Genomic DNA, 17,141 nt, shown 5'->3' on the forward strand with positions numbered 1-17,141 from the left:
TGATTGGGTTCCTCACCTTGAGCTTGCATCACTTTATTCTCAATGTCCCAGGTAACGTTTCCAACGATGCAGGTGGAGGGAATGATGGGGTTCGTGGTGCCGTCCTGGTCATCAGAGGAGCAGTACTTCCGTGAGAGGGCGTCGGGCTTAATATTGCGGCTTCCTGGTCTGTAGGTTATGGTGAAATTGAAACAGTCAAAGAACAGGCACCAGCGGGCTTGACGGGAATTCAGTCTCTTGGCGGAGCGAAGATATGAAAGGTTCCTGTGATCAGTCCAGACAATAAATGGATGAACCGCACCCTCCAGCCAGTGTCGCCATTCTTCCAATGCTAATTTAATAGCGAGAAGTTCACGGTTGCCCACATCATAGTTGCGCTCAGCAGGGGTCAGTTTCTTAGAAAAGAAAGCGCAGGGCTTCAATTTGTTGGAGGACTCTTCCCGCTGAGATAATACTGCCCCGACGCCTGAGTCGGAGGCGTCAACCTCGACCACGAATTGTCTAGCTGGGTCGGGTTGTATTAGTATGGGGGCTGTAACGAAGAGGTTCTTGAGAGTGTCAAAAGCTTCTTTGGCATCCGAGTTCCATTGGTAGGCCCGAACAGTGGAAGTGAGTCGCGTGAGGGGAGCCGCGATGGAGCTGTAATTTCTAATAAACCGCCTATAGAAATTAGCGAACCCTAAAAATTGCTGAAGTTTCTTACGCGTGGTAGGGGGTTCCCACTTGGAGACAGCCTCGATTTTAGCGGGGTCGGGTCGAATGCTACCTGCCTCGAAGATGTACCCTAAGAAGGGGACGACGGTGGAATGAAACAGACATTTTTCGGCTTTGACAAAAAGCTGATTTTCAGACAATCGTTGGAGTACCTGACGAACGTGGTTTCTGTGCTGATCAGGATGTTTAGAGTAGATCAGTATGTCGTCAAGGTAGACAAAAACGAAGCGGTCGATAAAGTCCCGTAGAACGTCGTTTATGAGGCGCTGGAACACGGTAGGAGCGTTTGTTAACCCGAATGGCATGACGAGATACTCATAATGACCGAGAGGAGTTTTGAAAGCGGTTTTCCATTCATCACCCTCCTTGACCCGTACGAGATGATAAGCATTTCGTAGGTCAAGCTTGGAAAAGATACGGGCCTCCTGAATCGAGTCAAAGACAGAGCTGATGAGCGGAAGGGAATACTTGTCTTTTACCGTGATCTGATTTAGTTCTCGATAATCTACGCACGGTCAGAGGGTTTTGTCCTTCTTCTCGACAAAAAAAAACCCTGCACCGACAGGGGAGGAAGAAGGACGAATGTGCCCCGAGGAAAGTGCCTCTTGAATGTAAACCTCCATAGCGGCTTTCTCGGGGCCAGAGAGATTGAACAGCCTACTTTTAGGGAGAGGAGCGCCGTCTAATAAAGTGATTGAACAGTCGTAAGGCCGATGGGGAGGTAAGGCACCAGCCTTAACTTTGCTGAAAACGGTGTGAAGATCGTGGTAGCAACTAGGCACGTTAGACAGATCGATCTCCTCAGGAGATTTAACGGAGGCAGAATTAGCGGGTGGAACAGCGGATTGCAAACAGTTAGCGAGGCAGAACTCGCTCCAACCAATAATACGACGATGGACCCAATCAAATTGCGGGTTGTGGTGACGAAGCCAAGAGTACCCCAGAATAATGGGGTTCTGGGGGGTTTGAGTTACGAAGAACCGGGCGAGTTCTCTATGATTACCAGAAGTAATTAATAACACCGGTTCCGTACGGTGAGTAATCACCGAAAGGTGTTGACCCCCCAACCCAGCGGCTCTAATAGGGGAAGGAAGGGACTCTGTAGGCAGGGACAGGCGAGTAACTAGGCTGTGATCTATAAGATTCTGTTCAGCGCCGGAGTCAATCAAAGCGTGGAGATCCAGAGTTTCAGAAACATGACTTAACTTGACAGGAATACGGAGAAAATCTTTAGAAGATGACAAGACTTGACCCGCCCGCGGCCTGTCCTCTAGCGGGGGGTTTTGGAGTTTAAACGCAGGCTACATTGGTGTACCTGGTGTCCTGGTTTTCCGCAGTAAAAGCATGCCCCTTCGATCCGGCGTCGCTGCCTCTCCTCTGCGGAAAGCTTGGAGTGTCCAATCTGCATGGGCTCGTCGGTCTGACTGCGAGAGGTTTCAGACTGGGTTATAGGAGAAATGTGTGCCGCCGTACCTTGTGGTGGATTAGCAGGACTTCTGCGTGGAGGCTGAGGTCTTTCATGCTGTCGTTCACGTAAGCGGGTGTCCGAACGGAGAGCCGCCGTGACGAGCTCCTCAAAAGAGTGGGTTTCTGGTTGCGAACACAGGTGGTCCTTAATGACTTCATTTAAAGACTGATAGAAGACCCCTCTCAATGCTGGATCCGTCCAGCCGGCTTCCACCGCCAGGATTCTGAAGTCTATGACGTGGTCGCTCACTGAGCGACTTCGCTGCTTAAGAGCCAGAAGCTTTCGTGAGGCTTCCTCCCGCTTACGGGGTTGGTCAAAAACCAGCCTGAATTCATTAATGAAGTGCTCGTACGATAGGTGGGTGACAGGATTGGCGGCCAGGAAAGCCTGAGCCCACTGCAGCGCTTTATTGCGGAGTGAGTTTATGATCAGGGTAATCTTGCTGAGGTCGGAGTCATAATACCTCGGGGCTTGCTGGAACAGGAGACTACATTGCAGCAGGAACCCTCCACAAGCTTCGACGTCGCCGAAGAATGGTTCCGGCTGCAGTCGGTAGTTTTCAGGTGACGGACCGGAAGCGGAAACTGCGGCGATGCTGGAAGCGGGAGGTGATGGTGCGGGGGTAGCCCCCTGGACAGTTAAATTCATCAAAGTCTGCGTTAGACCATCCAGGCGCCGAAAAAGTTCCTGTTGGGCAGAGGATACTTGCGACAGAGCGTCGGCTTGGCGGCCCAGGGCGATGCCTTGCTGGCTGACGGCAAAACGAAGTCCCTCTGGATCAGCTGGGTCCGGAAGTTGGCCAGTTTGTTCTGTCATGATTTCACAAGGATGAGGAACCCAGATGCTGCAACCCAGAAGGAAGACAGGTAAGTGGAGGATGAGAATGGATTTATTGTTTGCTCCAGATGTGAAGATGGCTGGTTTGAGGAGTGTCCAGGTTAGACGTGGCTGTGGCGTGGCTGGAGGGTCTTGAAGCGGTTAGCGGCTGCCGAGAGTTTCCGTGCTCCTGAGGCGTAGAATGGAAGGTCCGTGCTGCCGTCACTCGTGAGCGGTAGGATCCATAAGGGGTAACAAACTGGCGTCGAGTAGTGGCGTTGATCTCCTTTTGAATCCACAGAAGATGATGAGGAGAGTGATGGCAGCTGGTGGCAATCAGGAACATTAGGGCAGAGCTGGAGGGGGGAGGAGACCGCCAGGCACCGTGACACTTGTTTTGTTTATAAGGTTTTCAAGTGTTTTTTATTTTATTTTATTCTACTTTGAAAATTCTTAGAATAATTCTGCTAGCTCCTGATTCGCTCAATCAGATTTCTCTACATTCTGACTGAATGAACACACCTGGTGCAGGTAATCAGCAGAAGGCAGTGCGGGGAGAGCTGGAAAACAGGCAGGGTGGGAGATCTGGAGGACCAGGAATGAGCAGCCCTGCTTTAATATATATATGCTGCCACTTGGGGACGTCATCAGAGTCCCCAAGTAGACGGATTTCATTGAGACTCAAGAATCTCAGAGCGAACCGAAGCTCAGTGCGATTGGAAATGAACCAAGACCACCTCCAAAGATGGGTCAGATAGCGGTTCCTGGTCCCGGATCAAGATCTGCTTGGGTGTATTCAGATGGAAAATTTGTTCGGGGGAAACGAACTCTGGTTCACTTTAAGTGGACCAAATGTGTCCAGTCTGAATACACCCTTAAATATCCCTTTAAGCCCAAGTCTGGCACACCTCTAATGTGGCTTAACCGGCACAATGGAGTTGTTCTAGAATCAGCATCTTGAGTCCACACAATAATTTAATGTTTTTTATATTTTTCTTTTTATTTCACAAAAAAAAATAGGTTCTGAAGTTGGTTTTAGTTGCATCACCTGACTAAACCATCCCATAGATGGGGAGTCAGAGCTGTGAGTTCTTCATGGAACGAGACAGGAGGGTTAAGACTATGAAGGGCTCATCTCACTGACTGCATTTGGATCTGCCTTATGGAGCCTGAGTGACACGATTAAGAGCCTGATGCATTTGCTGCTTCTTCAGCAGTGACAGCTGAAGTTTTCGTGGAGAAATTCACCATCAGTGCAGAAGTAGTGCGTGTTTGCTGCGCTATTGTCACTTGGAGACAAAGAACTTTCTTTTCTTTCACAACACACATTTATTGAGTGTTTTCTGTGGCATGTTTTTTTTCTTTATAAAAAAAGATACAAAATTTGAAACAATGAGGAAGTGCAAGGGCCAAAAGCTAAACGTCTCATCTGTCAAGTTGATCTGCTTTTTCTAGCAGGAGCTTTGCCATTACTGCTTTTCTCGGTGAGTAATCACCGAAAGGTGTTGACCCCCCAACCCAGCGGCTCTAATAGGGGAAGGAAGGGACTCTGTAGGCAGGGACAGGCGAGTAACTAGGCTGTGATCTATAAGATTCTGTTCAGTGCCGGAGTCAATCAAAGCGTGGAGATCCAGAGTTTCAGAAACATGACTTAACTTGACAGGAATACGGAGAAAATCTTTAGAAGATGACAAGACTTGACCCGCCCGCGGCCTGTCCTCTAGCGGGGGGTTTTGGAGTTTAAACGCAGGCTACATTGGTGTACCTGGTGTCCTGGTTTTCCGCAGTAAAAGCATGCCCCTTCGATCTGGCGTCGCTGCCTCTCCTCTGCGGAAAGCTTGGAGTGTCCAATCTGCATGGGCTCGTCGGTCTGACTGCGAGAGGTTTCAGACTGGGTTATAGGAGAAATGTGTGCCGCCGTACCTTGTGGTGGATTAGCAGGACTTCTGCGTGGAGGCTGAGGTCTTTCATGCTGTCGTTCACGTAAGCGGGTGTCCGAACGGAGAGCCGCCGTGACGAGCTCCTCAAAAGAGTGGGTTTCTGGTTGCGAACACAGGTGGTCCTTAATGACTTCATTTAAAGACTGATAGAAGACCCCTCTCAATGCTGGATCCGTCCAGCCGGCTTCCACCGCCAGGATTCTGAAGTCTATGACGTGGTCGCTCACTGAGCGACTTCGCTGCTTAAGAGCCAGAAGCTTTCGTGAGGCTTCCTCCCGCTTACGGGGTTGGTCAAAAACCAGCCTGAATTCATTAATGAAGTGCTCGTACGATAGGTGGGTGACAGGATTGGCGGCCAGGAAAGCCTGAGCCCACTGCAGCGCTTTATTGCGGAGTGAGTTTATGATCAGGGTAATCTTGCTGAGGTCGGAGTCATAATACCTCGGGGCTTGCTGGAACAGGAGACTACATTGCAGCAGGAACCCTCCACAAGCTTCGACGTCGCCGAAGAATGGTTCCGGCTGCAGTCGGTAGTTTTCAGGTGACGGACCGGAAGCGGAAACTGCGGCGATGCTGGAAGCGGGAGGTGATGGTGCGGGGGTAGCCCCCTGGACAGTTAAATTCATCAAAGTCTGCGTTAGACCATCCAGGCGCCGAAAAAGTTCCTGTTGGGCAGAGGATACTTGCGACAGAGCGTCGGCTTGGCGGCCCAGGGCGATGCCTTGCTGGCTGACGGCAAAACGAAGTCCCTCTGGATCAGCTGGGTCCGGAAGTTGGCCAGTTTGTTCTGTCATGATTTCACAAGGATGAGGAACCCAGATGCTGCAACCCAGAAGGAAGACAGGTAAGTGGAGGATGAGAATGGATTTATTGTTTGCTCCAGATGTGAAGATGGCTGGTTTGAGGAGTGTCCAGGTTAGACGTGGCTGTGGCGTGGCTGGAGGGTCTTGAAGCGGTTAGCGGCTGCCGAGAGTTTCCGTGCTCCTGAGGCGTAGAATGGAAGGTCCGTGCTGCCGTCACTCGTGAGCGGTAGGATCCATAAGGGGTAACAAACTGGCGTCGAGTAGTGGCGTTGATCTCCTTTTGAATCCACAGAAGATGATGAGGAGAGTGATGGCAGCTGGTGGCAATCAGGAACATTAGGGCAGAGCTGGAGGGGGGAGGAGACCGCCAGGCACCGTGACACTTGTTTTGTTTATAAGGTTTTCAAGTGTTTTTTATTTTATTTTATTCTACTTTGAAAATTCTTAGAATAATTCTGCTAGCTCCTGATTCGCTCAATCAGATTTCTCTACATTCTGACTGAATGAACACACCTGGTGCAGGTAATCAGCAGAAGGCAGTGCGGGGAGAGCTGGAAAACAGGCAGGGTGGGAGATCTGGAGGACCAGGAATGAGCAGCCCTGCTTTAATATATATATGCTGCCACTTGGGGACGTCATCAGAGTCCCCAAGTAGACGGATTTCATTGAGACTCAAGAATCTCAGAGCGAACCGAAGCTCAGTGCGATTGGAAATGAACCAAGACCACCTCCAAAGATGGGTCAGATAGCGGTTCCTGGTCCCGGATCAAGATCTGCTTGGGTGTATTCAGATGGAAAATTTGTTCGGGGGAAACGAACTCTGGTTCACTTTAAGTGGACCAAATGTGTCCAGTCTGAATACACCCTTAAATATCCCTTTAAGCCCAAGTCTGGCACACCTCTAATGTGGCTTAACCGGCACAATGGAGTTGTTCTAGAATCAGCATCTTGAGTCCACACAATAATTTAATGTTTTTTATATTTTTCTTTTTATTTCACAAAAAAAAATAGGTTCTGAAGTTGGTTTTAGTTGCATCACCTGACTAAACCATCCCATAGATGGGGAGTCAGAGCTGTGAGTTCTTCATGGAACGAGACAGGAGGGTTAAGACTATGAAGGGCTCATCTCACTGACTGCATTTGGATCTGCCTTATGGAGCCTGAGTGACACGATTAAGAGCCTGATGCATTTGCTGCTTCTTCAGCAGTGACAGCTGAAGTTTTCGTGGAGAAATTCACCATCAGTGCAGAAGTAGTGCGTGTTTGCTGCGCTATTGTCACTTGGAGACAAAGAACTTTCTTTTCTTTCACAACACACATTTATTGAGTGTTTTCTGTGGCATGTTTTTTTTCTTTATAAAAAAAGATACAAAATTTGAAACAATGAGGAAGTGCAAGGGCCAAAAGCTAAACGTCTCATCTGTCAAGTTGATCTGCTTTTTCTAGCAGGAGCTTTGCCATTACTGCTTTTACAGCTCCACTTACCGACTCCCTGTCCTGCAGAGTCTACTACTTGTGACAGCTGCTGTCTCTTGTCCCAATTTTAGGTACTTTTAAAGCAGTTTTTCAAACCAAACTGTCACTCATCACGCTAACAGACCTATCTTTAAAAGGAGGAGTGGTTTCTGTGCAACTTGAAGATGATGTAAGGTTTATCCTCATGAACTTATAAGACCCAATACGTCCTTTTCCAGTCTTAGAAGAGGACAGAGGTTTGATTGGGCTTAACAGGGTCAATGGATTTGTGGTCTTTAAACAGTATAAAGGACCAACTACGGCTCAGCAAATTCTACAATAATAATATAGAGTTGTAGTAATCTAAAACTAACAAGGTAAAAAACCCATTGAGATCAAGATCTCTATTGCAAGGGTGACCTGGCCAAGAGGTCAGCAGCACATGTCACAAAACATGATAGCAGTATAAAATAACGCAATTAGATTTGAATAAAGCTTTTCTGGCACAAAATAGTGCAGTTTGATGTCATGCAGACCCAAGAAATATAGAATTTATTGCTATGATTAATACGTTCCAACAACATGATGGGTTCCAGTACCAGCTCCAAATGCTTAATGTCACTTTACGTTAAGTTTAGATGAAGTTATTTTATTACAAATGTTATATTTGTTTCGGTCCTTGACTGCAAAATCTGATTTCACTACGGCTCACAAAGACAAGATACAAAAAGGCCTGGACTCACTGTTGGATTTCATCAGAACCGTTTTAATTGTTCATAAAGTTATCCTCTGTTAAATATTAATTTTCTGCAAAAAAAATAAACTGCTTCCTCTGCTGCCCAGTCCAAAAACGTTGTAAGGTTACTTATTCCAAGCCAAGTTCAAAGTTTTTAATTGTAATTTTAAATCAAGTCTTAAAATTTTGCGCTAATTGGAATAATTTACCCCAATTTTTATTTAACTACTTTTAAACTACTTGTCTGTGTTCCTATTGCAAAAGCTTAATAACAACAGCTTTAGTTTTTAGATCCAACATTGAGGTCCTGCGGATAAAAGTTAAAAATAAACAAATGAAAATTGTCCACAAGTCTCGGACCTCAACTCTCAAGTTAAGTCTCTCAGGTCGTTAGCTATTATCACAGTGCCCTCGGAAATGCACGTTCAAACAACCAATTCCAATGAAAAGTCTATGTTAACGCACAAGGGGGCTCCCATGTTCAAAACTCTTGTGTTCAAGTAAAGGTACATGGTGTCCACGACCGTTTTCAGGCTCTATGTCCAGAACGCTTTGACCAATTAGGACCTCGGATTTGGTAGTGACGTATCAATGGCGTCCCTTTTAACTCACGAGAGCCAACCGTTTAAAAATTGATCATGGAGGACAAAGAAAAGTCCTGGAGCAAGATTTGTGAGACTTTCACAGCCAACTGTATGTGGCGGATGTGCGCTAGTAAATGCGCTAGTAAAGAGTATATAAAGAAGAAAGGCTCTTGGTCATCCAGTGTAAACAAATGGGATAAATGCTTGTTCAAGAACATTCCCGGTGTGAACATAAATTTAGAGATCAAGTCCCTGCACCTAAAACTCCAGCCTGATTAAGTCCCAGCCTCTATCTTTTGGAACTACCAACCCTTCTGCCTTACTGCCCATTTTTGTGGCCTTTTTTGCCTTTTAAACAGTTTTGAAGAAGTTGAATACAAATGACCAAGAACGTGTTACGTGTTATAGAGTAATACTGTGATAATCACAGCAACTTTTCCATCTTCTCTCCCCAGCATCACATCATCCCAACAGAGTCTGACCAGTCCCGGGTTGGAAGCTAATTTCAAGTCAATCAATATTAGTCTGTGTGTCAGCCCAGTCCAGTGCATGCTGTCTGACAGAGGCAGAGAAAGGAAACATCTGTGCGGGGACCGCCTCCCCTCTGACTGTTAATCCATGTCAGCCACTAAACCCCCTCGCACAAACACAGTCCAAAAGGCTATCTGAGGGAATTCAGATGAGAACGATTCCCCACACCATACCCATGTGTTCAATCTGTGCACCGACTAGTGGCTGTATGTGGCCCCTCCCCCCATTGACTTCTATTTACAGCTATTACTCAGTCATTCTATTAGTTTTTTAATATATTTTTTTTCTGTTGTGAAAGTTATTCTAGTTATTAACTATGTTTTAATAAAAGTAGGTGTTCTCACATCCAACGTTTCATTGTCATAATAATAATAATAATAATAATAATAATAATAATAATAATAATAATAATAATGGATTAGATTTATCTGCGCTTTTCCAGACGTCCAAAACGCTTACAGTGTGTCTATTATTTTTTCACTCCTCATTCATACTTGGTGATGGGAGCCGGTTTAGCTCGTGCTGGTTTGCGGCGCCTTCCGTCCGTGAAACCAGGGTTCGACTCCGGGCTGCTCCCTGTTCCCTTCTCTACCTCTGCCGGTTCCAAGTCCGGTTTGAGAAGGTTACATCAGGAAGGGCATCCGGCGTAAAACATTGCCAAATTTACCATGCGACTTGTTCGCTGTGGCGACCCCCTGATGGGAGAAGCCGAAAGTGGAAGATTCATACTTGGTGATGGTAAGATACTGTTATAGCCACAGCTGCGCTGGGGCAGACTGACAAACTTTCTTATTACCCAAGTTCAAGCGGTAGGGGTGTGGACTTCCAACAAGCTCACACCTGATGGTGAGTGTAGCTGCCATAGAAATGTCGACTCGGACTGACCAATCAATCACAGCTTACTGATGTCGTCTGGATCCAACATGATGGCATCCATATCACTTCACTTCCACTTTACTTCATTTTATTAGAACTGGAAGTAAGCCATTTTCAATGGGTAACATATAGGAATGCAGTGATTCACTTTCCCCATGACCTGGTTCAAACCTTGATTTTTGGGTCATGTTTTCTTTTCAGTACAATATATATGCTAGATGGCTCAGTTGGTTATCTACAGCAGTGTTTTTCAACCAGTGTGCCGCGGCACACTAGTGTGCCGTGGGAGATGGTCAAGTGCGCCGTGGAGAAATTGCCCTCATTCACTGATCTAAAAATATTTTCCATCTCCAGGAAATCAGCTCTTTGTTCATCCAAACAGGCCCTGATAAAACACTGAGTAGTTAGGAATATAAAAGATCTTAAAATTACTTTTTCTTTGTGTTTATTTAATTCTATTAAAGACATTTTGAGAAGAATCACGGTACCGCGATTCAGCTTGTTTTTTTTTTTGTTTTTTTTTTTACCGCGATTTAGCTGCAGCCATAAGTGTGTAAGGAAAAGTCCCGCCCCTTTAACTGTCTCCGCCAATCATTCTTGAAGGCTTAATCACATGTCATCAGTCTGACCAATCAGAAGTGGTTAAAGTCTTCACTTCCTTGTTCTTAATCCTGCTGATAAAGTCGCTCAGTTCTAACAAAAATACCAGCTAAAGCTCGTCTTTAGCTGGTGGTTCATCTCTTAGAAAAAAACAGCCACAACTTCCTGCTTTTTCTGCCACAATTATCACAAAAAAAATCCACGTGAGATTGCGCGGGGGGGAGGGGGGGGGCTGTCGATCAATACAGACCATGAATTTTTGCTTTTTTTTTTTTTTTGGATGCTGGTGTGCCGCGGGATTTTTTTCAGGGTTAAAGTGTGCCGTGGCTCAAAAAAGGTTGAAAAACACTGATCTACAGGACTGGAACATAAGAAATCAGAGTTTGATTTCCAGAGGGTGCAATATGCTTCATCAAGTGTGGGTCCTTGGGCAAAACCCTTCGCGATACTGCGCAAATGTGTGTGTAGCCACAAGGAGGCCCAAAGCTTAGTGTCCCTGTGCCTGAACCTAGATAGGGTTGCATTTGGAAGGGCATCTGGCATAAAAATCCCTGTCCACCTGTGCAAATCACTGAAAGGTGATTCACTGTGGCGACCCCTGAAGGGATTTGCCGTAAGGTGGACAACAAAATTACAAAAAAAACGAACGATTTGGAAAATGTAAATTTGCTATAAGCATGTAACAATGAGGAAAAAGCACCTTCATTAAAATGAGGAGGTTCACTTTTACTATAGTTGGAGCTAAGATACGTTCTAAGCTACCGCTGGATTTAATGTACCTTCAAAAACAGGCTAAACACTCAATCTGGAACCGAGTTTAGCCCATGGTGTGTACACTGGACAAGTGGGGAGGGGCTTCTGCGTCTCCTTTTTCTATTATTTACTGCCACATTACCGCCACCTACAGTTGGACGAGACTTGGTGCGAAATCTCAAAACGGTGCAAATCTTGCAAATTGGGCACAAAATAGTTCAGTTCAATGCTAAACGTCCTTGCAATGATGGATATGAATTCGCTTCATGCCAGGAGAGTGGCCTGTATTTGAAAAACAAGCGCAGATGTGTTCAGGCTCATCGTTATGTCTGGGTTCACCAGATAAACCAAATCCATTCGACACTACCAAACCCTAGTCCCTCATTGGTCAAAGTTTGACCCGGTTCAACTTTCTGAGCTCGGTCAATGGTCAAGTTGTGAACGTTTTCAATACAAAAGCCTAAGACGTGTGCACACATAAACCTTTCATAGGAAGTGGTTGCTTGAACATGCGTTGCCGTGGGCGATGGGAACGTAGCTTGAATAGATTTTCAGTGAAATGTGGACACGGCCAAACAGAAGTGTCTGTTGAGCAGGCGTGCACACTCGCAGAGGACCCTTTGACACACACCCTCCCCCGCGCCCCCATCTAAGTCCAATGTTCAGCCCCTGAATCTCCACAAGTTAGGACCAGTCCCCTCCCTCCTCGAGTCCCCCTCCCCCTTTAGTGAGCAGCCAATAAGGACGCCGCGCACTTACGAGCTGGGATGGGAAGCAGGCATGTGTAGGCAGCTTGCCACAGGAGGAGGTGTGTTTCTCCGCGCCAAGAGTGAGCGCACGAGCCAGAGCGTGCTCACACCGAGGGAGGAGGTGGTGGAGTGAGGAGTGCATGTTGGCATGCGAGTGGGAGGACGGAGGGAGATCCAGGGGGGAGAGGAAAATTAAGACAGGTGCATTTGATTCCGCTCACTGCTGACTGATACCTCCACCTTAAAAAACACACAGAAACACACACAATAACAACAACAACATCCCATGTGTGTGTGTGTGTGCGCCTTCGCTCCGAGCAGCAGAGGGAATCTCTCAGGATACACGGATGTGAGTTAGAGGAGTGCCGAGGAAGAGGAGCCCGAGTGTGTACCGCCCCGGGGGGGAGCTCACGCAGACTGCACACACTCTCCGGCGGGCACCCGTTTCCCTGACAACTAGAATGGGCTGCAATTTGTGCACCTTGCAGAAACGAGAGGAACACTACAAACTGCTCTATGAGATCGCACAGGTGAGTGGAACTTTAAGGAAGATCATGATGATGATGATGATGATGAGAAAGCCTTTTAACAGTAAAGGAAGGATGCAAATGATAGTAGCAACGAGTGGATTTGTGAAAGTTGGAGAAATATGTGGGCAACAAAAGTGAAGAGGCTGGTTTTTAGTGGAAGAGCCTGCAGAATTTAAGGTGGACTGAGCCATTGGGAATGATTTTGTCGTCCAATGCTGCTTAGTTATTTCTCCACAGTAGCAGCGGGATGTGAGAACAAAATCAGCTCTTCATCCTCACTTGGTTCCAGGGCAATTCATCCTCTCTTCCCAGCCTGTGACTGTCAGGAAGCAGTTCAAAAGCACAACAGGCAAATGTTCTCCATCTTTGCTGGTTTCCAACTTGGATGTAATATTTGTTATGAAATTGCATTTAAAATCACAAAGTTATTGAGAGGACAATTTAATTCTTAAGAAAAAGATTTGTGTTTCAAGAAAAATTGCAATAGAAACAAAATAATCTTAGTTTAAAAAATTTCAATTCTTCTTGCCACAGTGGCAATTTTTGTGTGTGGCTTATTTAAAGAAAACGTAAAATTTTAAGAGTTTTTGACCTATTTCTAGGGATTTTTCTTTGCACTTCTACAGAAGCTGCAGTACATCGCTTCAAATCAACAGCACTTTTAAACCAAATGGGCATATTGGATTTTAAAGCAGCCATGTGGTTCGATGACAGAAGAGGATTTTAGGAAAACACGTGGAGGAAACTTCAAGTTTCTAAGACACAAACCAGGCTGGGTTTCATTTATCATTTTGCGCCTTACTCTGTTACAGACACGTGGAAAGCAGACACGACACGCTGATGATGAGCTACTCTAATGCGTTTGCTGTTGGTGTTTCCCATTGATGATAAAGGGACTTGAATGCATCACTCCCTTTATCGCACAAACTATTTGTTACTTGCAGCGATTTAAAACCTGGTGTTTAGATATTCAAGATGTTTGCATGTTTACGTTGTTTGAACTTATTTTTTGCTTCTCATCTTTGCAATTTTTTCTCAAAATCAGCAGTCGAGAGTTTTTTTGCCTTTTGAAGAACTACATTAAGAAAATTATTATTAAAATAAGTCAAAATCATTGTGCAATACAGTTGATTTAAGACTTAAAATAACTCAAATTGCAATATCATTTTTGCTTTCAGTTTAAAAATGTTACTTAAGTGTTAAACTAATGTTGACACGTCAGATTGGCATTTAAAGTCATTATTTTGGAAACAAAAATATTGATTTGTGTTCTAAGAATAAGTGCTAGTTTTCAAAATGTAAGAGGATTTATAAAGATAAACCAACTCGTACTAAGCTCAAATTCGTTTTTGTTCACAAATGAGTCATCTCCACATATTTGTCACTACATTAAAAAAAACAACAATAACGTAAAAGGTCAAAGAAAAAATTCCAAACCGTTTGTTTGGAATTAGCAAAAAAATCCTTATTGGACTGTAAAACACTAAATTTGAAGTAAGTAGCTAACAGTTTTTAGGGCTTATTTTTTAAAGCTTGTGTGGAACTCTTTGTTTCTAGATTTTAAAATCTCATAATAAGATTTCCTGTTAAAATTAATGCATTTTCCGCACTATAAGGCACACTTAAAAACCTGAATATTTTCAAAAGATGACAGTGCGTGTTATAATCCACTTTATGTGATTAATTCAGGTTCTGTTCACTGATGTTGAAGCAGACGGTGCTCTGTTAAAATCTTTGGTTGGGTGTTACCATTAGGTCCATTTTTATAAAATTCTGATGCAATTATGATGGATGGAGGCTAAAATTGACCATCAGGTCATACCATACTCCGCTAGAACCTGATTTCATAACCCTTATTCACAGCCCTGAGATCTTAACATCGATTTCCTCTCACACTTAACGCCCCCTTGCATTAATGATACGCTCATGCTAAATTTGTCATGTCAATTAGGAGAAACTCTAAGCGGTTATAGCTCCCTCGCTGTGTAATTTACTTGCAAACACACACAAAAAAAGCCCAATTGCCTTATGTAACTCACGGAGAAATGTAAATACGTAAAGGTTTCTCTAAGATTGTATAAAAGGGCTGAATCAAAACCTGGTAGGGGTGTCCTTGTGAAGTCCAAATATTACCAATCAGAGTGGACTTGGATCCAACAATGGCAAAGGCGCATGAGAGCAGGGTGAAACTTAAGCAAAAGTCTGATCGTAAGGCGTGTTTTAGAATCCGAAGTCACGTGTCTGCAGCCTGAGGGTCCGAAGATCCATGCGGCTCCTTTATCACCCCATCGTTGCTCTTTCGCTTAATCTTTTTATTTTTTGAAGCCATATTTTATAAACTAACAACTTAATGGCCAAAAAAACATTAATAAAGCTTAATTTTTCTAAACAATTAAGTAGGACTTAGAAGGACTTATTGGGTTTTGGTCAGCAAGGAAATGGTCCTTATGATTCTTTTATTGTGAAAGGAGGAAGATATAAAGTTCTCAGTGGCAGGCTTTTGTTTTTCAAAATAAAAGACTATTTTTTCGTTTAAAGTAAAATGTCATTGCTGTCCTTCCATTTCCATCAAGTCTTCCTAATAGATACCATTTTCATATGCTGATGTGAATTACACCCTGCAACACGACTATAACCAAAAAAAAAAAAAAACTGCACTACCCCTACTTCCAGGGTAATTGGATTCCAGAGTCTGTTACATTTTTTTGTCAAATTATCAGAAATTACTGATTGTGACATCATTTTATTTTTCCAAACTTTACCCAAAAACATGTTAAGATCCCATCAAAGAATGAAAACTAAAAACTCCATGTATGGAAACACAATTCCCCTGAAGTCTCTGTTGATGTCAAAGGTCATATTTCCACAAACCGATGATCAAAAAACATACAAGAGCCATAGTTTAAACATGAAACAGCTTTTTTTGTTGGAGTTGCAGCCGCCATCATGGTTTCTTTTCATCCCTACTGATGCAAATATGCATCAAACCACTTCTGCTCCAAAATTACCTGAATTTAGCATCGACTGGAGTATCTAGCATCTAGCTGGAAATTAATTCAAGTGTCAAGGGGTTAATACGCGTGTACGCAGCGGCTAGCCTTATGGACGACCCATTCAACGGCATATCGACACAACCGTCCGTTCTCATTAGAACGGGAGCGCAAAAAGCCAGAAAGACAAGGAGCACGCCAGCCGGGAAAGTATGTCAGTGTGACTTTGTCCTGAAACACGAGGGCTTTCCGCTAATCCAGGGAGACTCCTCAGTAAATCCCTCCGTCTCGTTTTCCTTTTGTCATCCCAGAGCCGCCTCATGTTCTTCCTTTTTCATCCATATTCCATAACCTCTGCTGTCCATCTGCCTCCCTCCTCTCATTTTACGCTGGCACACAAAGTATATTTCTACTTTAATTTACAAAACAACACTCTAGACTCATTATTTTCCCAGGACAAAAAGTCAGATATATATTATGAGAAATGAAAGGGTTTATTTTTTAAGGTTATTTTTAGATTTACTGGGATGCTTAGGTGCCACTCACCTCTTTGGGTCACAGTCGGACATCTGGAGCAAAGAGTTCTCGTTCAAAAGAACTGATTTCATGGATTATTTTCATCTCTCATCTGGTCTCCGAGGACCAAAGTAAAAAAACTGCAAATGTTATCAAGAAGAAAAACATTTTCTGAGCAGGTCGGCTCACAAGTCTTTGTTGTTACTTCTGATCCTCAATGTATGTCCACAGAAAAGTACTTTTATGGTTGTGAGGTGATTGTGTGTCATGGAGGATCCTGTTTGCATCAGACAGCAGGTTTTGGCTTTTTTAACCCTTGTGCTTTCTTGTGGGGTAAATCTTTGGATATTCTATGGTTAAAATGACCCCACCCTTACATTGACGTGTTCTCCCTACCATGACAAAGGTGGATAAAGGTAGAGAGGATTTCTTGTAGTCCATGGACACCAGTGAAGATCACAAATCATTGAAGAAAAAAGGTTCAGAGCACTGACTTGTGGGGTCCAGATGACCCCACTCCCAACATTAAAGTGCCTAGGATAGCACAAGGGCTAAATTGTTCAGTGCATAATTTTTCATGCAACGTTATGCTACGTTCACAGCGGATCAAGCAAACAATTCCAATGAAAAGTCTTTGTAAATGGGTGTAAACGTACTTTATGGACTATCAAAACTCTTGCGTTGACACATATCTACCCGCATTGTTGAGGTGTACCTAGGTGATAAAGGACTCGGATTTGGTAGCGATGTATGTAAATAGCGTCCCTTTCAATTCTCTGAAGTGCCAACAAGATTTGCACTGCTTTGACATTTCGCAACAAGCCTTTTCCAACTGTAGGTAGCGGAGATGCTCCAATAAATGGTAGAAAAAAAAAAAGCTCAAGAACTCGCTTTTTGCACGTTCCTGAAAGCGTGTCACATGACTGGTGGGAACGTAGCCTTGAACTTCCTGAAAACTATACCATCTAAGTTGGACTGTTTGTGCTCGATTTGAATTTTGATGCCAAAAATATTATGTTTGTCGGCACTGAAGTGAATGAAATGTGATGGTAAAACTGAGGTAAGGAAGAAAACATTTGC

At 44.3% G+C, this 17,141-nt stretch overlaps 1 protein-coding gene across 1 annotated transcript in view; it reads left to right on the forward strand.

The window, feature by feature from the left end:
* Positions 1–12,089: 12,089 nt before the first annotated feature.
* LOC101165610 (PDZ domain-containing RING finger protein 4) overlaps positions 12,090–17,141 on the forward strand; it is a 45,809-nt gene continuing 40,757 nt past the window's right edge. The window contains exon 1 of the mRNA XM_011491039.4: positions 12,090–12,555. Within this exon, the coding sequence (XP_011489341.1) occupies positions 12,487–12,555 (69 nt within the window). The 5' untranslated portion in view covers positions 12,090–12,486. The remainder of the gene's footprint in view (positions 12,556–17,141) is intronic.

The sequence above is a fragment of the Oryzias latipes genome, chromosome 23 (assembly GCF_053564925.1).
Source record: "Oryzias latipes strain Hd-rR chromosome 23, Olatipes_Hd-rR_3.1".
Lineage (NCBI taxonomy): Eukaryota > Metazoa > Chordata > Actinopteri > Beloniformes > Adrianichthyidae > Oryzias > Oryzias latipes.